The 24,619-nt window shown below is 43.5% G+C and overlaps 3 protein-coding genes across 5 annotated transcripts; all 3 read left to right on the top strand.

Annotated features, from left to right (window-relative positions):
* Positions 1-1,038: 1,038 nt before the first annotated feature.
* Positions 1,039-5,663, top strand: LOC138215501 (dual specificity protein phosphatase 8). The gene is made up of 5 exons (XM_069177697.1): positions 1,039-1,144; positions 1,318-1,436; positions 3,042-3,201; positions 3,295-3,418; positions 4,609-5,663. Exons 2-5 carry the CDS (start codon positions 1,344-1,346, stop codon positions 5,312-5,314), a joined length of 1,083 nt encoding a protein of 360 aa, XP_069033798.1. The 5' UTR covers positions 1,039-1,144; positions 1,318-1,343; the 3' UTR covers positions 5,315-5,663.
* A 1,178-nt stretch (positions 5,664-6,841) lies between these two features.
* On the top strand, positions 6,842-19,249 carry rras (RAS related). Of its 2 annotated transcripts, XR_011179733.1 has the most exons (7): positions 6,842-7,459; positions 9,698-9,785; positions 10,601-10,703; positions 13,699-13,807; positions 14,207-14,325; positions 16,929-17,068; positions 18,395-19,249. XR_011179733.1 is itself a non-coding variant. In XM_069177696.1 (6 exons), exons 1-6 carry the CDS (start codon positions 7,373-7,375, stop codon positions 17,014-17,016), a joined length of 594 nt encoding a protein of 197 aa, XP_069033797.1. In that variant the 5' UTR covers positions 6,842-7,372; the 3' UTR covers positions 17,017-19,249. The 2 variants fall into 2 exon arrangements, 1 of the variants encoding a protein (XP_069033797.1); XM_069177696.1 differs by having other exon boundaries at positions 16,929-19,249.
* Positions 19,250-20,137: 888 nt separating this feature from the next.
* On the top strand, positions 20,138-24,600 carry prrg2 (proline rich Gla (G-carboxyglutamic acid) 2). 2 transcript variants are annotated; one of them, XM_069177701.1, is made up of 7 exons: positions 20,138-20,551; positions 20,642-20,738; positions 21,359-21,531; positions 21,626-21,659; positions 22,210-22,342; positions 22,845-22,988; positions 24,215-24,600. In XM_069177701.1, the coding sequence occupies exons 1-7, from the start codon at positions 20,510-20,512 to the stop codon at positions 24,252-24,254; spliced, it is 663 nt and encodes a 220-aa protein (XP_069033802.1). In that variant the 5' UTR covers positions 20,138-20,509; the 3' UTR covers positions 24,255-24,600. The 2 variants fall into 2 exon arrangements, with proteins under 2 accessions (XP_069033802.1, XP_069033803.1); XM_069177702.1 differs by having other exon boundaries at positions 20,139-20,551; positions 22,210-22,333.
* Positions 24,601-24,619: the final 19 nt, after the last annotated feature.

A 24,619-nucleotide genomic window follows, 5' to 3' on the forward strand; every position in this document is an offset into this window, starting at 1 on the left:
ACATCATCAAAGCACCTCATTACTATCAGTAACTGTCAGAGCACTTAAACACCACCTCCATCATCATCATCACCACCATCCCTGTAAAGAATCATTCTTGCAGGAGAAATGGATTTTCTTTTGATATGATTGGAAAATAAGAAGTAAATAATGTCAGTTGATCCTCCAACTGAATGTGATGAATTCTTCAGTTCAACAACTGGTCTTCTGTAAACCTGCAGCTTCCTAACTTCAGTCAAGTTGGGTCTCATGTCAACGATCCTTCTGGCCGTTCAAAGATTCATGAACGTTTGTGTTAAATTGAGACAGAAGAAAACACAACAAAGATCGAATCTTTTCCCTCTCAAATGATCCCTGATGGTTCATCAGCTGTGTTCCAGGTGATCAGCTGTGCACAGACCTCTGCAGCAGACTATGCAGTCTCAGTGTGATCTGCCTGTCATGTGACTGTGTGTCATGTGGCTGGGAAACAAGATGTGTTCCAGGTGTGTTCCAGGTGATCAGCTGTGTGTTGATCAGCTGTGTTGATCAGCTGTGTTTTCCAGTTGATCAGCTGTGTATAGACCTTTGCAACAGACTCTGCAGTCTCAGTGTGATCTGCCTGTCATGTGACTGTGTGTCATGTGGCTGGGAAACAAGATGTGTTCCAGGTGTGTTCCAGGTGATCAGCTGTGTGTTGATCAGCTGTGTTGATCAGCTGTGTTTTCCAGTTGATCAGCTGTGTATAGACCTTTGCAACAGACTCTGCAGTCTTAGTGTGATCTGCCTGACAGGTGACTGTGTCCTGTGACTGGGAAACCAGTGATTTTAAAATACAGGAGGAGGACACCAGTTTTATTTATGATCTGCACATCAGTGTGATATGAAGGAGATGAACAGTGAACTCTGTTTGCACGCTGACAGCCCCCCTCCCCTATCTCTGCTGCTGCTGCTGCGCGTGTGCAGGTCCAGCACAGCGCTGATTGGCTGCAGATGACATCATCCAGTAAGGGTCTATTGTTGGAAAGAGGATGAGCTCATCGTTCAGAAGCCAGTTTGAGAGAGAAGAGTGAAGAGGACGGAGAAGAGCTGCTGCAAACCTGCGACTGACAGCCGAGCTGAGCCGTGCTGCTGCTGCAAGAAGAGGACTGCACGGAGGGACAGAGTGAGTAAACACGCTAACAAATATCAAGAGTTTATCGCGATAGAAAAGTAGATATGAAACAGCATATTTTCATTACGAGTTGGAGTCTGTGTTTTATTAAAAAAAAAAAAAAAAAAAAAAAAAAAGTTGTTTCGGGTCGCATCTGGTTCTGACAAGTTATTTCATGTCTTCAGTTTGCAGATCAAATATTCCTGCAGAGATGGTTTGGTCCCGGGAGACTCAGGAGGAGCGGCCTCCGCTGTCCGTCATCCTGCCGCGGCTGTACCTCGGAGCGGAGAGCGACGTGACGCAGGTAAGACCGGGAACCGGGACATGGGACCGGAGAACCGGGTCCGCTCTGATCCATTATGTGCACACTATTAAACAGAGCTACAAGGTTTCAGTTCTCAAAGTCCAGCATCTGCAAGTCTACTTCATCAGTCAGTTACTGTTTCTGCTGCTGTAACACAAGAAAAAAACACAAAGCACATTAATATTGGTGCAAAAAGATTCCTTTACTTCAGCGAGTATTAATACACTCATTATTATTCATATTAATACATATAAACAGGAGCTACTGCAACACACATCCTGGATACAAATAATCCTTCTTAAGTAAAATAAGCAAGAGCAGCAAACTCCAGTTAGATGAAAGTATTGGTGTAGCGGTGGTCCTGATTGATAATTGATCATCTGAGGGCTCATCAGATGATTACCAGAAGAGGAGAGAAGAAAATAAACAAAGTTTAGATCCACAAATCTGTTTTTACTTTCTGGACTTTTTTCCTCTAATCTGAGATTTTTGCCGACATATTGGATCATTTAACATGTATTGAATGAAATTATGTCACAGGTTTGGAGAGAAAAATCTCCCAGACATGTGAAATATGACCCGACTACACACTGCTTGTCAGAAGACAAATAAACTGGAAATGATTGATGTCATCGTTATCAATGTGTTGGGTTTTCAAAGCTTGTTATGTTGTTATTATTATCACAACTGTGTAAAAATCTTCATCTGAATAGTCACTTAAAGCTGTCAGAGTAAATGTAGTGTCTTGACTTCACTGTTTACATCCTGGCCCGTTTACTCTGTGCGTTACCGGAAGGGTTCCGCTAGAGGGCGTACTACAGATCTCAGGATGTGTAAAGAACCTCTGCCTCTGCATGATGTCATTGATAAACATGACAACACTGGAGGAGGCTGATGTGTTATGTCTGAGATCACAGCAGCATCAATGCAGATGTTACGTTTCCTAAATGAATCAGGCAACGACACCTCCTCCGTCAGCTGTGTTCTTCACTGTGCAGTGACACCTCATACACATGTTATGGAATTAATCACATGATGTCATACAGATTAGGGGGAAACGGGGATTTGGTCTTGCAATTTGTCGTCAAAACTTTCCACCACTGTTGTAGTTGCTTTCGTGCCCTCTGACCTCTGACCCTGTCAAGCCCCCCATTCTACCCCCCCACTCCCACCAAACACACACACACACACACACACACACACATGCACGCACGCACTGTCCCCGTGGTTACAGAGACGGCTGGGCTTCTCTGCTTTAGTTATTTCCTCCGAGACAAGCTTTTCGTTTGAACGAGTTGAGAGCATTGAACCGACCAACGATCACTCAGAGACAGTCGGCCACGTTTCAGCTTTTGGACTGTGTGCTGTTCTTGTATATTATTCTCATATATTATGTTGTTGTTACTGTTGAAGGTTTATTTATTAAAGTAAAATACTGTAAGATGAAGCAGATCAACTCTTATCTGTAAATATGAATCCACAAATTAGACACGCTGTGTCTCACACTGTGCGTGTCTCTACGTGTGTGTGTGTGTGTGTGTGTGTGTGTGTGTGTGTGTGCGCGCGCGTGTGGGTGGGTGGGTGTGTCTGTGTGTGTGTGTGTAGGAGCGTCTGGCCTCCCTGGGGATCTCCTACGTGCTGAGTGTGAGCCGCTGCAGCCCCCAGCCCTCCTTCCTGCCTCGCTCCAGATACCTTCGCATCCCCATCGATGACTCTCTGTGGGACGACCTGTTGCCGTGGATACCGCAGGCTCTTCACTTCATTGGTGAGGACTTGCCTGCAGGATCTCTGCAGAAAACTTGTGACTGTGTGCGAGTTACTTTTGCGGTCGGTTACATTGCCGTGTGCGTGTGTTCAGACGCAGCCATGTCGTCGGGGGCCTCGGTGTTGGTTCACTGTGCTGCAGGAATCTCTCGCTCGCCGGCTCTAGCCGTTGCCTACATCATGTACAGCCTGGAGATGGACCTGGACCACGCCTACAGGTACGGCCGTCAACACACACACACACACACACACACTCATACAGCAGACGGACCTGAGCAGACATCCATCAATAACATGAAAACTATTTAATCACACAACAAATACGAAAGAAACCTCTTGATTTATTTTCTAAACTTTCTGATTACTTCATGAACTGGATAAAATCCTTGATAGAAGCAGGATGGAGCAGATTTCGAACACCTTCCTCTCTTCCATCTTTATGTATTTATTCAGTATCTGAGCATTGGACTTGTTCTTATTACGCCGACTGATTGAAAATGATATTTAACACTGAATGGATTTATTACTCTTCATCACTGACAGGATTGCAACAGTTCAAAAATACAGTTTTCCACAGGGCAGTGGGAGGTTTGCTCTGTTTCTTCTATGTGAGGGGGGTCAGAATAGTTCAGAGGTTTTACATGAACAAATCACGGCGCAGTGAAGTGCATGGAGCGTAGAGATGCAGATACTTTCATGACTCAGTATTTGAAAGTTACGACACTTGATCATAATCTCAACCTCAGAATCCACATGGTTTTAACAACGTGTGAATGAGTTTAACGCTCCTCCGGCCTCTCTGGATCTGATGCTGCTCCCCCCAGCAGACAGACGTTATTCACCGCCCTCAGACTGGTAGACGATCTTCAGCATTGAAACATTGGAGCGTCCTCACAAAACAGACTTCACGTCCTCAGCATCGGTGTTGATCCTCCAGTCTGCCCTGTCTGACACCTTTGCAGTGCTCGATATGACCGACCTCCCCGCTATGTCAGCGGGACTTCAGAACAGCTCTCATCCTTCCTCAGTTCGTCACCATCATCTCTTCGGTCTCACATTCAGGTTGATGATTCCTGCTGCGCCTCTCCACCTGTTTTCCTCCCGCTCCCTGTACTCCTGCTCTGTGCCACTGCACCGCTGCAGTAGGCATGATCTGCAGGAGGCATAATTCACAAATTTAGGTTGGACAGAGTGAACAGGAAGGCATCAGGACAGTCAGCGTGGTGCATCAGAATGAGGCCGACTCACCGACACTTTATGATCTTTATTCGCTCTGTTACAGAACCAGTTTTTTCTGTTTCTTTATGTTTTAATGTCATGAATAATGTCGGTGTAACTGCGGCCATAGATGAATGTAGAATATGAAAACAGCGGCTCTAACCTACAAACCTGTTATGTTCCCTCTCAGGTTTGTGAAGGAGCGCCGGCCCTCCATTTCCCCCAACTTCAACTTCCTGGGTCAGCTGCAGCACTTCCAGGGCGCTCTGAGCCAGAAGGCCTCCGGAGGAGACTCCTTCATGCGGCCGCCGTCCGTCACTGACACGGAGAGCCGCTCTCACGGCAGTTATCAGGCCGACGGCGTCACCGCAGCCTCAACCCACCGCAGAGACAGAACACAGAGGCTTTCAGCTGAGGGTGATAACCAGCGGCACGAACCTCACACGCCGGATGTCGCTCTCCAGCAGCACCACCGTGAGCCCATCAAACCAGCACCGAAGCCCGCAGAACTACAGCTGCCATCAGGCTCTGTGTCTCTGTTGGAGAAGCGTAAAAGCCTCACACTGTCTTTGACCCCATTGGGGATAAACCCTCCCTCAGCGAGAGGTGGCGGCGGCGCAGTGTCAAAAACTGTCCCTAGCGGGGAGACGGGGGACACGCCTGAGGCGAAGACTCCGAGCGGCCCCGGGTCCTACGGGCAGGCGGGGGACGCCCGCACAGAGCCGAGTCGGTCTCCCAGTAGGTGCGGCAGGACTGAGGTGAAGGAGTCGGGCCTGCTGTCGCCGTTCAGCTTCTCCCTGAACAAGCTGCTGGGTTGGGGGGAGCGAGTGCTGCTGGGGGGGGTGTTCATGCACCCGGTGAGGATGGGACAGCCTGCGCTACCGTACCGGTGCTGAAACGGCTGCTGCTGTCTCTGCATGAAACACAACGATGTACAAACCTTTGTCTTCTCTTTATTTATTTATTTATTTATTGCAGAGCTGAATTTAAGAACCCGAGTCAACATCTTGTTAATAATCTCATCGTTCTGTAAAATGCACCTATTTTAATAGACTTGAAATGTACCAACTGATGATTAAAAGACGTGTCACAGAGAGACGGCCCTCCTCTCACCATCAGCGGGTTCCTCATCAGCCTCGCAACCTGGATAATACAGAGCTGCTGTTTAATTATAAAAAACATGTACGATCAGTTTGATGCAAATACAGGAAGCTTTAGAGGACATTAAATCAGCATTTGTCTCAATATTTCCTCTCTAATTGATTTCAACACATTCAGTCAGTCAAGAAATAATGAGGTTCAATCACATTTATGCAAATATCAGTGAGGAAATACACCTGTGTTTCAAAGACTGTCAGAACTCTTTATTTGTGATATTTATGAATAATTAAATCCTTTGAATGGGTTTATTGTGGGCACCATCTCACCAGTGAAACCAACAATCTGAACTACCTGATGTGCTTTATAAAGTTTGTTCCTGAATCATGGACTTTTTCATTAATTAAGTTCTGTTGTTGTTTCCATAGAACAGGAAGTTCCTGCATTTCTGTTAGATTGATATTTAATTATTTAATTATTAGTTTATTTAGACTTGGATGAATTTACTATTTACAGTGTTACTCAGTGCATTCAGTGTGTCAACGTTTGAATGAGAAGTAGATCCTTCAGTCTTTATGCTGCATGTCCAGGTAAGACAGAGTTATTTATTATTATTTAACATTTCTACTGCATCGTAGGCTGCTACACTTCTGTAATGCTGTTGTTTTTGACCAAATCAGATTAATAACCTGGTCTAAAGGTTTTAGAGAAATGAGAAAGAGGAACTGATCACTGCAAATTTTAGCTCACTTTAAATAAAGTGACCAGCTGGTTTTACCAATGAAAACATGGCGGATAATGCAGTTGTGTTGAAAGCTGCTTTGTTTTGGTTTCTTCTCCGGTTGGAGGACCACTACTGATGTTTTATTTTCTATTTCTATTTTTTTAAATTTAATTTTTTTTTTTTATCACTGCTGAGGTTTTAATTTTGTATCTTTTATTTTTTTTTATTTGTATTTATTTATTCATTTTTATCACTGCTGAGGTGGACGCTTCATTTTACTTCCGTCAAAATCACCGCTCTTTCATTGGCTTCCTATTGGCTCGTGCGTGCGTGTTCGCTGGCCAATCGTAGCGTTCGATGTTTAGGCGGGTTGCGTCAGTGTAGAGAGGCACGTGAACAGGAAGTGATAGATGAGATGGATGTTCCCGGGGAGTGTCCAGATGTGAGCAGCGTGTTCCTTCAGTCACGTGGTTCAAACACCGGGGCGTGGTCTTCCAGAGGGACTCCAGATCATGTTCAAATGTCCTCCTTTAGATCAACTTTAATGTTAAAGTTGTTTTTATATGAAGAAAATGTTGTTCCTTTTACACATATAATCTTCCGTGTTATTGTTCACAAGTTCCTTTCTAACAGGTAGTTCCGACTTCCTGTAGGTCAGTAGGTTGGAATGATGTCACTGATACTTCACATGACCAAATAAGGACATTGACAGAACTCGGAATGTGTTCCGGTACTTTTCAGGTTTAATGAGTAGAAAGCTGTGAAAGGTTCCGTTTGTCCGGTCGGAGTGAATCCAGAAGTTCCGACACACGTGTGAACAGAAGTGAAAGGAGCTGCTGTAGTTTTAGTTGAGAGAAAAGAGGAAGAAGAGTTCAGAGACAGCAGCAGAAAAGAAGAGAAAAGAAAAGAAGAGAAAAGCAGTCAGAAACAGGAGAAAGTCGGTTCTGTTGGGTCGGATGTTCGGAGGACATGAAGAACAACATGAGCTTCATCCAGTAAGTTTCCGGTAAAAAACAAAAACGTGTGAGCAACCAGAACAAGACTTTTCTCTTTGGATCGAGTCTCGGTTCCGGTCGGAGACGCTGCGGGACTGAAGGACTCTGAAGTGGGACAGAACCGGCCGGACAGCAGGATGAGTGGAGAAGAGGAGAGACTGAAGCTGGTGGTGGTCGGAGGAGGAGGGGTGGGCAAGAGCGCGCTGACCATCCAGTTCATCCAGGTACCGTCCAACCCGAGGGGACACGGACCGGGGACATGTCTGTAGGACACAGTCCTCCGGGGCATAGTGGGGAGACTATTGGACTTTATCACGTAGTCAGTGTTGTTATAAAGGGTTTATAAGTAAACATGAGTTAATAATTCACAACTAATGCTTCATAGATCAGATATTAACTTCTAATAATAATGCAAACATTGTTAGGTGAGGTTTTAGTTATCGATCACAAATGGACGAAGTCTTATTTTGAGTTGGAACAATAAGTGACCTCCTGAACCACGAAGTCTTTAATTGTATATAAATTACACAATTAATTATAATTATATTAATAATTGGTCCAGATTGTCAGCAGCTCTTCTCGGAGGTGGAAGTGATGACGAGCAGTAAACTGTGACGTCAGCGTCAAGCAGTGATTTATGAAGCCGTTATTACAACTTATAAACCCTTTAAGACAGATCACCAGACCGCTGCTGGCCTGAAACACTTTAACAAACTACCATCTCCATGCTATGGTGGCCCTGAGGGTCAATCCGCAAAAATGTGTTAGTGAAATAATTTCTGAAATATTTTTGCGCCAGACCCTCAGGGGCACCGTACACAGTAGGTTCTCTGTCACAGTGAGCTTTTATTTTGTTAATGCCTCCACCCCTACATGTAATAACATGATTGCATGGTGGTAATATGTCAGTGTGGGAGTTATAGTAAATCCTACATTGGTACATTATTATAGTCCATGACTCATCAACAAACCGACTTTAAGCTGCAGTAATCGGAGGAGGTGAGGACACAGTCTGGAGGACAGAGTTCTTCTGTTGACGTGTGTGGATGCCTGACACGTCTCACACTCACCTGGTGGACAGGTGAAGTACCAACAGGATCTCTGGTGCACTTCTACATTTGCATGAACACACACGCTTCATTGGTCGGATGTTTCCAGCAACAACAGCTAGAAGCGGGACGGTCCATTGCAGGACAGTCCGCTAAAGGACAACAGCTGGAAGCAGGACGGTCCATTAAAGAACAACAGCTGGAAGTAGGTTGGTCAGTTAAAGGACAACAGCTCGAAGCGGGACGGTCCATTGCAGGACAGTCCACTAAAGGACAACAGCTGGAAGCAGGACGGTCCATTAAAGAACAACAGCTGGAAGCAGGTTGGTCCGTTAAAGGACAACAGCTAGAAGCGGGACGGTCCGTTGCAGGACAGTCCGCTAAAGGACAACAGCTGGAAGCGGGACGGCCCGTTAAAGGACAACAGCTGGAAGCGGGATGTTCCGTTAAAGGACAACAGCTGGAAGCGGGACGGTCCGTTAAAGGACAACAGCCGGAAGCGGGACGGTCCGTTAAAAGACAACAGCTGAAAGCGGGACGTTCCATTAAAGGACAAGAGCGGGAAACGGGATGTTCCGTTAAGGGACAACAGCTGAAACCAGGACGGTCCGTTAAAGGACAACAACTAGAACCGGGACGGTCTGTGAAAGGGCAACAGCTGGAACCAGGACGGTCCGTTAAAGGACAACAGCTGGAAGCAGGACGGTCCGTTAAAGAACAACAGCTGGAAGCAGGTTGGTCCGTTAAAGGACAACAGCTAGAAGCGGGACGGTCTGTTGCAGGACAGTCCGCTAAAGGACAACAGCTGGAAGCGGGACAGCCCGTTAAAGGACAACAGCTGGAAGCGGGACGGTCCGTTAAAGGACAACAGCTGGAAGCGGGACGGTCCGTTAAAGGACAACAGCCGGAAGTGGGACGGTCTGTTAAAAGACAACAACTGGAACCGGGATGGTCTGTTAAAGGGCAACAGGTGGAACCAGGACGGTCCATTAAAGGACAACAGCTGAAACCAGGATGGTCCATTAAAGGACAACAGCTGGAACCGGCACTGGATGTGTTGAACCTTGCAGCCGGTGCTTCAGACATTCACTGCATGATCATGTCTGAGGGGGTGGGCCATATTTACATAAGTTAATATTGACGTAAGGTTTGTGAAAGCAAAGCGTCACACCAGCCAATGATACATAGAACAAAGGACACCAACCTGTTATTGATTTTACTGGACTGTTAGCAATGTGTTGCTCTGCTGACTCCACAGATTATTTTATATTTCAGCATCAGGATCAAACAGATGTTCCGCATCAGACCTTAAAGATGGAACCAGACATTTGTTGTGAAATGTGTAAGACAAGCTGCTGTACTGATCTACCTGCCGTCTCCTGCTGTGTGTGTGTGTGTGTGTGTGTCCCACAGTCCTACTTTGTGTCCGACTACGACCCCACCATCGAAGACTCCTACACCAAGATCTGCACTGTTGGAGGAAAGGAGGTCCGGCTGGACAGTAAGCTGCACCACACGGGACATGTTCAGGAGTCATACTATGTGTGTGTGTGTGTGTGTGTGTGTGTGTGTGCGTGTGTGTGCGTGCGTGCGTGCATGTGTGTTTGAAGGGTGTGTTTGAGCAGGTTTACAAATGCTCCAATGAGAACTAACTACAGATGACGACATTAGTTTGGGACATTACTGTCACGACAACACTGGTAGTAAACAGCGACTACATGCACATGTCTCATTTGTCCTTCAAAATAAAAGTGCAGCTTCAGAAATTCTGTAGACTTCAAAGTAAAAGCTTGACTTTATGTTGCCCCTCAGCTGTTTTAGTTTTAGTTTTTTTTTTCATGTACACATAGGAGACCATGTCAACTAGCCACCAGTAGAGAAGCCCTGTCTGAAGGGGATGCTCCCATTGTGGTCCCAGAATATCAAATATTATATATCATATATCATACATATATGATATACTCTACTGGTGGATATATATATATATATATATATATATATATATATATGCATATATATATATATCACTACCTCTGTTAGTCCTCACAGGAATGTGGGCTTCCTCAGCTCCAGTTTGGGTGTCTCATGCTTCTCGTGTCCGATATGTAAACAGTATCTGGAGATTACACACACCAACAAGAAATATTACATTTTTATACCAGTAGATTTGTCTTAGCGAATCAAAAGCTTTTAAAAAAACAAACAGGTATCTACTATTGTTTGCAAAGTGTTGTTTTAATGAAGCCAGAGTCTAATATTCTCTGTCCCTGTGTATGTGTGTGTGTGTGTGTGTGTGTGTGTGTGTGTGTCTGTCAGTCTTGGATACAGCAGGTCAGGAGGAGTTTGGAGCGATGCGGGAGCAGTACATGCGATCAGGAGAAGGATTCTTACTGGTGTTCGCTCTCAACGACCGCAGCAGGTAATGTGTGTGTGTGTGTGTGTGTGTGTGTGTGTGTGTGTGTGTGTGTGTGTGTCTGTCTGTCTGTCTGTTGTTTTTTCTGTGTCTGTGTGTGTCTGTGTCTGTGTGTGTATGTGTGTATGCTGAATGGTGTGTCAACAGAACCATGTTATGCCATGTTGTTTCTTCTAAAGAGGAACTGATGGTGAGACCGGTGTCTCTTCTCTGTCCAGCTGTCATTCAGCAGCTGCAGAGTGTGAAGTGAATATCATGCACCACATATACAGTGGGTACGGAAAGTATTCAGACCCCTTTAAATTTTTCACTCTTTGTTTCATTGCAGCCATTTGCTAAAATCAAAAAAGTTCATTTTATTTCTCATTAATGTACACTCAGCACCCCATCTTGACAGAAAAAAACAGAAATGTAGAAATTTGTGCAAATTTATTAAAAAAGAAAAACTGAAATATCACATGGTCATAAGTATTCAGACCCTTTGCTGTGACACTCATATTTAACTCGCATTCTGTCCATTTCTTCTGATCCTCCTTGAGATGGTTCTACTCCTTCATTGGAGTCCAGCTGTGTTTAATTAAACTGATTGGACTTGATTAGGAAAGGCACACACCTGTCTATATAAGACCTTACAGCTCACAGTGCATGTCAGAGCAAATGAGAATCATGAGGTCGAAGGAGCTGTCCAAGGAGCTCAGAGACAGAATTGTGGCAAGGCACAGATCTGGCCAAGGTTACAAAATAATTTCTGCAGCACTCAAGGTTCCTAAGAGCACAGTGGCCTCCATAATCCTTAAATGGAAGAAGTTTGGGACGACCAGAACTCTTCCTAGACCTGGCCGTCCAGCCAAACTGAGCAATCGTGGGAGAAGAGCCTTGGTGAGAGAGGTAAAGAAGAACCCAAAGATCACTGTGGCTGAGCTCCAGAGATGCAGTAGGGAGATGGTTAGAAAGTTCCACAAAGTCAACTATCACTGCAGCCCTCCACCAGTCGGGGCTTTATGGCAGAGTGGCCCGACGGAAGCCTCTCCTCAGTGCAAGACATATGAAAACCCGCATAGAGTTTGCCAAAAAAACACATGAAGGACTCCCAGACTATGAGAAATAAGATTCTCTGGTCTGATGAGACCAAGACTGAACTTTTTGGCATTAATTCTAAGCGGTATGTGTGGAGAAAACCAGGCACTGCTCATCACCTGCCCAATACAATCCCAACAGTGAAACATGGTGGTGGCAGCATCATGCTATGGGGGTGTTTTTCAGCTGCAGGGACAGGACGACCGGTTGCAATTGAAGGAAAGATGAATGCGGCCAAGTACAGAGATATCCTGGAAGAAAACCTCTTCCAGAGTGCTCTGGACCTCAGACTGGGCCGAAGGTTCACCTTCCAACAAGACAATGACCCTAAGCACACAGCTAAAATAACAAAGGAGTGGCTTCGGAACAACTCTGTGACCATTCTTGACTGGCCCAGCCAGAGCCCTGACCTAAACCCAATTGAGCATCTCTGGAGAGACCTGAAAATGGCTGTCCACCAACGTTCACCATCCAACCTGACGGAACTGGAGAGGATCTGCAAGGAAGAATGGCAGAGGATCCCCAAATCCAGGTGTGAAAAGCTTGTTGCATCATTCCCAAGAAGACTCATGGCTGTACGAGCTCAAAAGGGTGCTTCTACTCAATACTGAGCAAAGGGTCTGAATACTTATGACCATGTGATATTTCAGTTTTTCTTTTTTCATAAATTTGCACAAATTTCTACATTTCTGTTTTTTTCTGTCAACATGGGGTGCTGAGTGTACATTAATGAGAAATAAAATGAACTTTTTTGATTTTAGCAAATGGCTGCAATGAAACAAAGAGTGAAAAATTTAAAGGGGTCTGAATACTTTCCGTACCCACTGTAATGCACCCATGTCACACACACACACACTGCAAACACAACCATGTGTGAATTCTGTGGAACTTCCTGTTGTTGTGTTATGACAAGAGACAGTCTAGGTGCCGATGACTGCGTCTCTTCTACCTTGATACAGTTCAGTGTTGATTGAAGCTGTCCGAAAAGTAATTAGTACTTTGGCAAAATGTAAAAATATGACCCATTATAAACCCCACAAGATTAATGAGATGTGGTCAGTCCACTGGTGAGTTTCACTAAAATGTTGAATGATTACAACTCTTGTTCATTTCAGGAACGTTTATTATTTTTGTCGAAATTAAAAGAAAAAGTTTGATTAATTAATTAACTAAATTAACTAAAGTGAGTCCTCCTCTCATTAGTGGGAGTCCTGTTGTTTTTTAAAAAAAATTAATTTTGGGTCCATGAATGTTTCCGGTCTGTTCACTTTATTTGTATTGAGCTTGGACTATATATATATATATATATATATATATATAGTCCCAAAGTACAAGCTCAATATACTATATATATATAGTACAAAGTACAAGCTCAATACAAATAAAGTGAACAGACCGGAAACATTCATGGACCCAAAATTAATTTTTTTAAAAACAACAGGACTCCCACTAATGAGAGGAGGACTCACTTTAGTGAATTTAGTTGAATTAATCAAACTTTTTCTTTTAATTTCGACAAAAATAATAAACGTTCCTGAAATGAACAAGAGTATATAGTGAATAAGAGTATATATACATACATATATAAAGATCAAAAACCCTACATTTAAATATGAAAAATATAATTATTGTAGGGTGATTTTTGTGTATGCAATCAGTACCAGGTTTTGTTTTTGTTTTTGTAGTCATTAAGTTTAAACACAGTTTTTCTGACCGTATTTACACTCTGTAAACATTCACAGACACGATGCATTCAAATATTGGAGCCACAAGCCATCATCTTACACATGATGGTCATCAAACCATCTCTGCACCCTTTTAAAGGCTGGCAGGAGCTGATTGGTCGTCATTGTGTTTATATCCTGTACATAATACAGTGTTTATCAGAAATGTGAATCTCATCATGCTTTCATCCATCCAACAGCTACCATGAGGTCCAGAAATTTCACACCCAGATCCTGAGAGTGAAGGACCGGGACGACTACCCCATGGTGCTGGTGGGAAACAAGGCGGACCTGGAGCAGCAGAGAGCGGTAAGTAACACCTCCATCAGCTCCATCACCTCCATCACTACTGGGATGTTCCTGGAATAAAGTGGAGGTAGATGTTCTCTAGGAATGGCATCAGTGGTTGTCTAGGTAACACCTCCATCACCTCTGGGATGTTCCTGGAATAAGGTGGAGGTAGATGTACTCGTGTGAAGACGGGAGGTGTCAGTGAATGTGTGAAACTGTGGGTTTGTGGTTCGGCCTGAACTCAGTTATTACACAGACTAACATGATCAGATGGACATCAACAAATCACAGTCAACACAAATGAACATAAGCAGCATATTTCCATCATATGTAAACGTGATGTCGTGAACCCCGAAGGTTAAAGGAGGACTCTGATCTTCCTGGAGGCAGAGCTTAATGCTGTTTTACGTGCGTTAGATCTCCAGGGATGACGCTCAGGCCTTCGCCACAGAAAACCGGATCCACTACATGGAGGCTTCAGCCAAGAACCGCCACAACGTGGACGAATCCTTCCTGGAGCTGGTGCACATCATTAGGTACAGTCCTCATTTAATCTGACTTGAAGTTCAGTTTCCTGTCCTTCTGGGGACGACGTACGGTAGTTAAAGAGATGTTCAGTGTATCAAACTGTGCTTTAGGTTCTTGCACACGTCGTCATCCTCTATCTGTTTTCATCTTTTTATTTTCCTCATCTGTTTTGGCTGTTTTTGTCCCACCAGAAGCAGAAAACTCCTGTCGATGGGATTCAGACGTCACTGGTGTCGTGTTGTAGACAATGAGATACGATCCGGGAAGTTTAAATTAGTGTTTTAAGGCTTCTCACGTGTGATTGGAACTCTTTTTACTGCAGCTTTCATGTGACAAAGTAACACACCAGGAATGTGTGCATGCATATACAGTGAGTACGGAAAGTATTCAGACCCCTTTAAATTTTTCACTCTTTGTTTCATTGCAGCCATTTGCTAAAATCAAAAAAGTTCATTTTATTTCTCATTAATGTACACTCAGCACCCCATCTTGACAGAAAAAAACAGAAATGTAGAAATTTGTGCAAATTTATTAAAAAAGAAAAACTGAAATATCACATGGTCATAAGTATTCAGACCCTTTGCTGTGACACTCATATTTAACTCACATGCTGTCCATTTCTTCTGATCCTCCTTGAGATGGTTCTACTCCTTCATTGGAGTCCAGCTGTGTTGAATTAAACTGATTGGACTTGATTAGGAAAGGCACACACCTGTCTATATAAGACCTTACAGCTCACAGTGCATGTCAGAGCAAATGAGAATCATGAGGTCGAAGGAACTGTCCAAGGAGCTCAGAGACAGAATTGTGGCAAGGCACAGATCTGGCCAAGGTTACAAAATAATTTCTGCAGCACTCAAGGTTCCTCAGAGCACATTGGCCTCCATAATCCTTAAATGGAAGAAGTTTGGGACGACCAGAACTCTTCCTAGACCTGGCCGTCCAGCCAAACTGAGCAATCGTGGGAGAAGAGCCTTGGTGAGAGAGGTAAAGAAGAACCCAAAGATCACTGTGGCTGAGCTCCAGAGATGCAGTAGGGAGATGGGAGAAAGTTCCACAAAGTCAACTATCATTGCAACCAGTCGGGGCTTTATGGCAGAGTGGCCCGACAGAAGCCTCTCCTCAGTGCAAGACATATGAAAGCCCGCATAGAGTTTGCCAAAAAACACATGAAGGACTCCCAGACTATGAGAAATAAGATTCTCTGGTCTGATGAGACCAAGATTGAACTTTTTGGCGTTAATTCTAAGCGGTGTGTGTGGAGAAAACCAGGCACTGCTCATCACCTGCCCAATACAATCCCAACAGTGAAACATGGTGGTAGCAGCATCATGCTATGGGGGTGTTTTTCAGCTGCAGGGACAGGACAACTGGTTGCAATTGAAGGAAAGATGAATGCGGCCAAGTACAGAGATATCCTGGAAGAAAACCTCTTCCAGAGTGCTCTGGACCTCAGACTGGGCCGAAGGTTCACCTTCCAACAAGACAATGACCCTAAGCACACAGCTAAAATAACAAAGGAGTGGCTTCGGAACAACTCTGTGACCATTCTTGACTGGCCCAGCCAGAGCCCTGACCTAAACCCAATTGAGCATCTCTGGAGAGACCTGAAAATGGCTGTCCACCAATGTTCACCATCCAACCTGACAGAACTGGAGAGGATCTGCAAGGAAGAATGGCAGAGGATCCCCAAATCCAGGTGTGAAAAGCTTGTTGCATCATTCCCAAGAAGACTCATGGCTGTACTAGCTCAAAAGGGTGCTTCTACTCAATACTGAGCAAAGGGTCTGAATACTTATGACCATGTGATATTTCAGTTTTTCTTTTTTTAATAAATTTGCACAAATTTCTACATTTCTGTTTTTTTCTGTCAAGATGGGGTGCTGAGTGTACATTAATGAGAAATAAAATGAACTTTTTTGATTTTAGCAAATGGCTGCAATGAAACAAAGAGTGAAAATTTTAAAGGGGTCTGAATACTTTCCGTACCCACTGTATTTGACTGGCCGGTCCAGTAACCTTCAGAGGTGACATCTCATTGTGCTGCTTGACCTCTAAGCCCCTCCCACTGTGGCTTGATGGAATGGCTCCATTTAAATGAGTGAGGCTGCCACACGATTGACGAGCAAAGCAAATGTCTCGTTTCATCAGCGAAATTTGTACTTCTGTGACCAAAACTATCGAAAAACCATCAGAGCAAATTTCTTCACAACGCAAATAATTCTCAGCTCATATAGCTCGACTTACAAACGTGATTTTCGATTGCAATGCACAAATTTCCGGGTGTTGTTGTTGAATATATTAAATATTAATAATACTGATGACACAAAAATATCTTAATCATATTTATTTTGATCATTTCGCGCTTCATCCGACTCACGGAGATACAGTATGTTAACGCTCCCCCCAGTAGAGAACAAATCAAAGCACAACCTGAGACAGTCAATCAGTGCTCGTATCTCACGGCCAACAATTTTTCTTCCATTCTTTTTTGTGTTCATGTCTTTCAAACCTGCAGTAATCAGTGGATGAAATGACCGCGTGTCACGTGTAGGACAGCTCACGGAGACTTATCTCCCCTCTTCGTGTTTCTCCTCGTCTTCATTCACAGACGGTTTCAGGAGATGGAGAGTCCTCCTCCTCAAGCCCATCACACAGGCAAACAGAAGAGTGCTGGCTGTTCCTGTGTCATCCTCTGAGCACTGTTACTATGGACACCAAAGAACATCCCTCTGCAGCTTGTCCAAAAAGGTGTGTGTGTGCGCTCGCGTGTAAGAGATAAATAACGTGCATCATTTTCTTTCCAGATAGTTTTATTTGCACTTTTGCGACAACCTACTTGTAATCAGTGAGACCTTTGATTTGAATGAGAGGATGTAAAGGGGGAGCAGTCAGAGCATCACAGCCACCATTTATCTAAATGTCTTCAGTGTTCAACAATGAGCATGTCAGGTACATACATGTAGCATTTTCTACTTGCCCATGAAATGCCCAAAGACGTGACGGTACGTGCTGTCGTGCTCCCTGCCTTTCTGCCAGGGGGCAGCAGAGCCTCGCAGCCACATTATTAAATCAACGGGAGGAAACAGCAGCAGTTCCAGCTGTGGTTATTGTTTCCAGCTGCTGGCTTTGTGTTTGTCGCTTCTCCTCCATCTTTACACTTTTGTAGCCATAATTAAACAGAATATTGGAAACATTTATAAATAACATGTCAGTTCAAACCTGATGAGATTGTTCCGCCTCCTGATGTCTGGGTCCTCCTGGAGCTCCTCCTGCTGATGCAGACTGTTTCAGTCTGGGTCTTCCTGGAGCTCCTCCTGCTGATGCAGACTGTTTCAGTCCGGGTCCTCCTGGAGCTCCTCCTCGTGATGCAAACTGTTACAGTCTGGGTCCTCCTGGAGCTCCTCCTCCTGATGCAGACTGTTTCAGTCCGGGTCCTCCTGGAGCTCATGGTCCTGATGCAGACTGTTTCAGTCCGGGTCCTCTTGGAGCTCCTCCTCCTGATGCAGACTGTTACAGTCTGGGTCCTCCTGGAGCTCCTCCTCGTGATGCAAACTGTTACAGTCTGGGTCCTCCTGGAGCTCCTGGTCCTGATGCAGACTGTTTCAGTCCGGGTCCTCCTGGAGCTCCTCCTCCTGATGCAGACTGTTTCAGTCCGGGTCCTCCTGGAGCTCCTGGTCCTGATGCAGACTGTTCCAGTCCGGGTCCTGCTGGAGCGCCTGGTCCTGATGCAGACTGTTCCAGTCCGGGTCCTCCTGGAGCTTCAGCCGTGCTTCGCCCACACTATACGGACGATAAAGAGGCTAATTTAAATGAATGTTAGATTACATGAAGATCAACCTGGCAGTGCAATGAACCTGTCTGTGTTTGCACGTGTCAATGTTGACCATGTCGTGTTGACTCAAACACTCTATGGAGGATCGTTGTGTTAACTTGTGGTCGACTGCGTTCTCATACGGTTTTTCTCCAACCGTCAACATGCTCCATTTACAGGAAGGAGGAATAATGTGTCACAATGTTTTTCACGAGTGCAGCTGGTTGTAATAGAAGCTGATTCCTTCTCAACCCTATACACAGGCTACTGCAGTACTTCAACAACGTTCACTCAGCAGCTGCTCCATCACGGTCTTCATCAGTGGACGGACAGACTCGGGCATGGAGACGGTTCAGTTGTCCTCATGTGACCCAACAATGCTAACGTATGTGATGTAATGATGTAATGGTGTAATGGCATGCAGTCACACGTGTGTGGTTGGTTTTATAAATATGATTATTTTTTGCCGTACACTGATTTTTAGCTTTTATGCAGACACACACACACACACACACACACACACACACACACATTATACACACACACGCCGAACACACACACTCAGTGAAGAACTGTGTGTTTTATAAATGATTTTCTAGGAGGTTTCCTATATAAGATAAAACTTACTAAGGTCACATGTTGACAACTCAGCCATCTCCATGACAACTGAGCCAGCTCAGTTCACTAATTAAAACAGTGATGAGGGGTAGAAAGTTCTTGACAACAGTTCAAATTATTTTGTCCTGCAGTGGATGGAATGATGGATTTCTGTATTATCTCCATTATAGAGAGATATTATAGAAACAATGTGTGTACTTTTATTAGAAATTAGACAATCATAATAAAAAACAACAGACATAAGTCATCTTCAGGCACTTTCTTCTCAAATTTTTATTTCAAGTTAAGATTTACTCGATGATTTTTTAAGTTCACTTGAAAAATAATAATAAAGAACTGTCAATACTTTACTCAAATGTTCAATTTCATATGTGTTGGTTTAAACACTTGTTTCACTTCTTTCTTTTTAAATCTTTGATATTTACATGTACGTTCCAACCTACAACACACATGATCAGTTTTATGTTGAAATCAAATCTCTTTTATACATCATTAAAACATTAATCTGAACTTCTTTTGTTTCCTGTATGACTCTGGATTTTGTCATGTTTAATATTAGCCTATGAACCAGTGTACACATGTTTCTTGCAGAGTTAAACTCTGAACAGTGAAGACTTCACTCGCCCTGGTGTTGCCATGAATGGGCGTGGCCATGTTCCACGGAGGGTTGTTTCCAGTCATTGCACCCTACTGGACCTAAACTCGAGTTCAATTAGAAACTACTGGAGCAGCTTTCAACCAATCAGCATTTGAGTATGTTGTGCACTGAAGCTCCGCCCACATTGTTGGATTCACTTCAGTGTCATCACACTTAGCCCCCTACCCCCTGGTCGCCGATTGGTCCTCTCGAAAGGTTCGCTGAGCTGAGTGGTTGATCAGAACACCTCCTCAATCAGCTGTCAAACTAAGACAGCAGGTGATGATTGTTGAAGAGGTCCAGTGGGAGCATTTATCAATACAATGTGATTTATCAGCTCGCAGCACAGTAAGACAGAGATTGTACACCAATTCAATTAAACATTATTTAGAAAAAATGCACCATATAAACAGAAAAGCAAACAAAATAAGTCACATCACAAGACAGCTGCAAAAGAAGGTAATAATAATCTGTTTTTAATGTAAAAACAACAGAGAGATGATGAATGTGCAGACTTTGGGCCTCTGACACTTTGCCTGGCGGTGAGTTCTTTAATGCTGGATGATGATCTTTTTTCATATTATTAAATTAATGTCTTTCAAGAAAGTAAAGATTACTTTTAAAGTCAGTTACTCAAAGTAGATGTGTTTTGTTTTTCAATTTCAATTCTTTCCATTTTTCAGGTTTTTACAGCAAATATCCACTTAAATTTTTCTCATAAATCCTCTGAACAGAATAATTTCTCAAACTTCATACATCTTTCCAAACTGCAAGCTCCATTTAAACATCTGAACTGTTGGTTTAACAGAGCAGTCTGAACCAGATAAACTGCTCCTGTGTCTGTGTGTCTCTCCAGTGATGAAACAAACAGCTAGCCTGGAGTGAGTAAACACAGACAGACAGACAGGCAGACAGGTAAGTGGAGGTTTCCTCCCCCCTGCTGCTATGCTGTCCAACAGGTTTGGGATGTGACGCTTCTCAAGAGAAACCAGCTCCAGCACTTTGTTGTCCCGACAGCTTCAACCCCAAACGTCAGGAAGAGGAAGTTGTGTTTGAAAGTAATGTTGGTGCCTATGTGTTTGTGAGAATCTAGAAGAGTCCAAATCCAGAAAAGCTTCCACAGATGGCTCAGACTGCAGCCAGGTGGGAAACCAGTGTTGGACAGGTGAGTGTCGGAGACTTCAACCTTCAGTGTCCTCAGTGCCTCCGTGACGACGTACTGAATTGTGGTTTCCTTCTCATGGTTGGTTTGCAGTTTGTCACCTCCGTGGCAGCCCTGTGGTTGGTGTGGATCCCAGTGCTGTCCGTGCTGCAGGTGGCCGACTGCTCCGTTGCCTACAGACGCCCAGCAGGTAAAACCACGCCTCATCCTCAGCAGGTGGTCTGTCCGTGCAGAGGACCCTCTCCAAAGAAACATGTGCATTAACAAAAACAACATGTGTATGACTGACATATTTATTAGAGAACTGAGATGGACATTAGTTCACTAAAACAAAGAAGGGAAATCATCATCGAAGCACTGCAGGTAAAAGTGATGTGAAACACTTTAAGTTAAAAACAAAATACTTTAGGTTACATCCATGTTCACTTATTCTTTTTACTGTCTGGATGAAGTTGACCTGTCACATTAATTTCCACTTTAGGAGTCTTTTACTTCATCTTACTTTCACTTTAGTCCTCTGAGCCACTGAATGACCATTTCTTTTCTTTATTTCTGTCTAATTTTAGTACGTGTCCCAACATTTTTTAACCTCGGAGATGATATACGCAACAAATAGAATAAGTTCATAAGCTCTAAAATAATTCCCTCTGCTTTGTGTGCGCTCAGTCTCAAACCCAATAGTTTCTCTTGTACGTGTCATGCTTTTAAAAAGACAAGTATATAGACAGATTGTATTTGGCAGTATTTCACAGTATTGTTGTCGTCCTTTTCTGTACTTTTTTTTTTAATTATGAGGCGCCTTCTCTACAGGAGACGGCGTGCTGGTGGACGAGCAGGCGGCGGCGTCCTTCCTGTCCCGCTCTCTGCTCTACAACAGCTGGGACTTCGAGCTGGTGGTGAGGGACAATCTGGAGAGGGAGTGTAACGAGGAGCAGTGCAGCTACGAGGAGGCCCGAGAGTATTTTGAGGACGACAGTCAGACGGTGAAGCTGCCGGCAGTGACTCTCGCACTGGTCACTCATTTATGTGGAGAATCTTGGAGAGTCATTAAAATCTTCTTCTGCTTTCTTTTTACAGGATTTATTTTGGAACAAATATGTCAACAATCAAGGTAATACTTTAAAAGATTAATATTATTATCACAGTCTGAAGGGTGTTAATTAGGTTAATTCAGCACAATGGTGTGTTTCCATACTGATTGAACATATGCATATATTATCAATAACATGATAATTATTATGATACCCATATTGCTACTATTTTGTTTATTCTATCTGCTTTGTTGAAGGTAAACTCGCTGATTTTATGTGATTAAATGAATATGATGAAGTGTGACCAGACGACATGATCACATGCTGCGAAACAGACACTCATTATTTCTAGCTGTGGTGGAGCCCTGAAATAGTAGAAATGTGGTGCAGTTACACACCTGTCCTGAAGGTGTCACTGATGACAAACGATGATGGGACCATCAGAGGACAGGTGTGACTTAAAAGGGGCAGTATGCAAGATGTTTAATTTCAAGGATTTAAGATGAATTAAACATCCACAGACTGTGTTGACGTGATGTCAGCGTGTTGGTTCCCGACCAGCTGACTGACTGCTGTGACACCTGTTGAAGGAATGAAGCTCTGCTTGTTAATGCTGCGTGTTTGTTAAAGCGTCTTCGCCCCGAGTGGATGTGGCGGGGCTGGTGGCGGGGGTCCTGGCCGTGCTGGTGACTGCTGTCATTGCCACTGTGCTGGGAATCTACTGCTATAAAGCCAAGAATAAAGGAGGACGCAGGTCAGCACAGTACGTTTACTCTGATATTGAACTTTTATAGAGAAACTCTGCTTACATTCAGAACCTGGAAATGTGAAACAAATGATGACTTTGGTTTATCCAGCACGTTAGCTCAAACCATAAACAGTTTAACACTGCTGGACACTTGTGATGGACGTTCATGGTCCTCCGGTAATTATATATCTCATGGATTCAGGGAGACACCCGAACTTCTGTCGGGCAAAATCTCACTTTCCCAGCGAGGCACATTCACATGAAATTAATTTTATAAATCCATATTCTCTAAGAATGAATTAACGGTAGACTCTCAACTACAATACCTGTACAGTAACTACATCACATGTACAGTATCTGTACAGTAACTACATCACCTGTACAGTAACTACAGTATCTGTACAGTAACTGTCACCTGTACAGTAACTACAGTAACTATGTCACCTGTACAGTAACTACAGTAACTACATCACCTGGACCTCTGACTCTGATGTATGTTGTTGTTGTGCTCCGTCAGAGCTCCGGTGAGGATGGCAGCAGATGGGCGTCCTGCCCCAGAGATGATGCCCTTGGCTGGGATCGTCCCTCCAGGTCTCCCCAGCTACAACGAGGCTCTGACTCGCAGCGGGCAGCATGATGCCCCCCCACCGCCGTACTCAGGGTCAGTAGATGCTGCAGATACACAGTGCGTTATACAGGGATCCATGGGAGTATTTATGGGGGTTCAAACAGTCCAAGCCTGCATATTCAACAGCTGACTACATCATCGGCATACAACATGAATTCATGAACTAATACTGAACCTACAACATGTATATATCCCATAAACACAAGTAATGTAGTAGCAGGACAGATCAGCGAGGAAACCACTGATTCTTAAACAGCAACTTTCATCAGTTCATTAAAAGGAAAACTGAAAACTCACCGACTGTTAAATAAATGACACCTCACTGATATATCAACTTTTTATCTCAAAGGGATTTTGTGTGTCAGATATAATATATTCTTCCAATACACAACAATTAAAAAGAATATTTATTTGATTGAAGTTTATAAAATATGTCTCCCTCCTCTCTGTGAAACAAACATTTATTTACATATATTGTGCAGAGTTAAATTTGTAGGCACTATTTATTAGTTTGTTGGCTTTTCTTTAATATTTATGATTTTGACTTTCAATATTTTCTTTTATAGTGTTAGTTATTTGTTTAGCAATATTATTTGCTTATTTTAGTTTTGGTTTTGTATTATTTTATTGAGTGTGGGCTTGTTTTGTGAGTTGAGTAACACTATGGGCACTACAGGTTATATTCGGCAGGTGTAGGACCAGCATGCACTGGGGTAGATATCTATCTATCTATCTATCTATCTATCTATCTATCTATCTATCTATCTATCTATCTAGATATATATATATATATATATATATATATATCTATCTATCTATCTATCTATCTAGATATATATATATATAGATGCCTGGAGTGGAGAGATTCACGCCTCCACCTACAATAATGGCTTTTTACACAATGGTATAGCATGAAGCAGTTTCTCTAAATGTCACATGAATAACTGTGAAACATAATTTATTATAAATCTGGAGACATTGGGTGAAAAAAATAAATATATATATATATATACACACACCAACTCATCGCTTTGTTGTAGACAGTGGATTATTTAACCTGTGTAAATCTATTACCCACGGTGCATCCGTGGTCCTTCTGTTGTATGTTTCAGCTTGTTGTCTGGCTTTCTGTTTCATTTAGACCCAACCCTGTATTTGAATAGTAGGTGACCAAATAGGACCAAACACTGCTGTACTCTCCCATCACACGCCTCTGCTGAAGAATGTTCACAATAGACACTTCCTTTCTTTCACCACAGGGGGGCGCCCTCAGAGCCTGCTGATCCAGGACACGAGTGAAACGGGGTTGGCAGAGCCTTTTCATAAAAGCCTCGATGGGCTCTGGTGGTTTGAGTGAACTTTTAAATATTCTCTGTATTTTAATTGTATTTATGAATGAAGTTGAAACACAGTCCGATAACAGACAGAAAGACGATAAGAGCTTGCTCAGCTTCCAGTGTTGCTCTACAGATGTGATGCTGTAAAGTGGCTGCAGCTGAGGGTGGGGTTGTGGTTGCACTCCTCTCCAGTTTGTGCTGTGTACGTCTGAGCACAACAACAACAAAAAACCCACACAATTCTCAGAAAACTGGTCGTTGAAGAAAACACAGACACGTTTTATGTAATAAATGATGTATGCCTCCCAGTCTTTGGTGTGTTGTGTG

Source organism: Embiotoca jacksoni, unplaced genomic scaffold (assembly GCF_022577435.1).
Source record: "Embiotoca jacksoni isolate LCO1_2020_lvr unplaced genomic scaffold, fEmbJac1.0.p SCAF_76, whole genome shotgun sequence".
NCBI classification, from domain to species: domain Eukaryota; kingdom Metazoa; phylum Chordata; class Actinopteri; family Embiotocidae; genus Embiotoca; species Embiotoca jacksoni.

What these genes read in the sequence shown, in the direction of transcription:
- LOC138215501 (XM_069177697.1), top strand. Translation starts at nt 1,344, where the DNA reads ATGGTTTGGTCCCGGGAGACTCAGGAGGAGCGGCCTCCGCTGTCCGTC. An exon ending in CGGAGAGCGACGTGACGCAG is followed by an intron (nt 1,437 to 3,041) that starts GTAAGACCGGGA and finishes GTGTGTGTGTAG; the next exon opens with GAGCGTCTGGCCTCCCTGGG. An exon ending in GCAGGCTCTTCACTTCATTG is followed by an intron (nt 3,202 to 3,294) that starts GTGAGGACTTGC and finishes GCGTGTGTTCAG; the next exon opens with ACGCAGCCATGTCGTCGGGG.
- rras (XM_069177696.1), top strand. Translation starts at nt 7,373, where the DNA reads ATGAGTGGAGAAGAGGAGAGACTGAAGCTGGTGGTGGTCGGAGGAGGA. An exon ending in ACCTGGAGCAGCAGAGAGCG is followed by an intron (nt 13,808 to 14,206) that starts GTAAGTAACACC and finishes TACGTGCGTTAG; the next exon opens with ATCTCCAGGGATGACGCTCA. An exon ending in GAGCTGGTGCACATCATTAG is followed by an intron (nt 14,326 to 16,928) that starts GTACAGTCCTCA and finishes CTTCATTCACAG; the next exon opens with ACGGTTTCAGGAGATGGAGA.
- prrg2 (XM_069177701.1), top strand. Translation starts at nt 20,510, where the DNA reads ATGGCTCAGACTGCAGCCAGGTGGGAAACCAGTGTTGGACAG. An exon ending in TGCCTACAGACGCCCAGCAG is followed by an intron (nt 20,739 to 21,358) that starts GTAAAACCACGC and finishes CCTTCTCTACAG; the next exon opens with GAGACGGCGTGCTGGTGGAC. An exon ending in CAAATATGTCAACAATCAAG is followed by an intron (nt 21,660 to 22,209) that starts GTAATACTTTAA and finishes TGTTTGTTAAAG; the next exon opens with CGTCTTCGCCCCGAGTGGAT.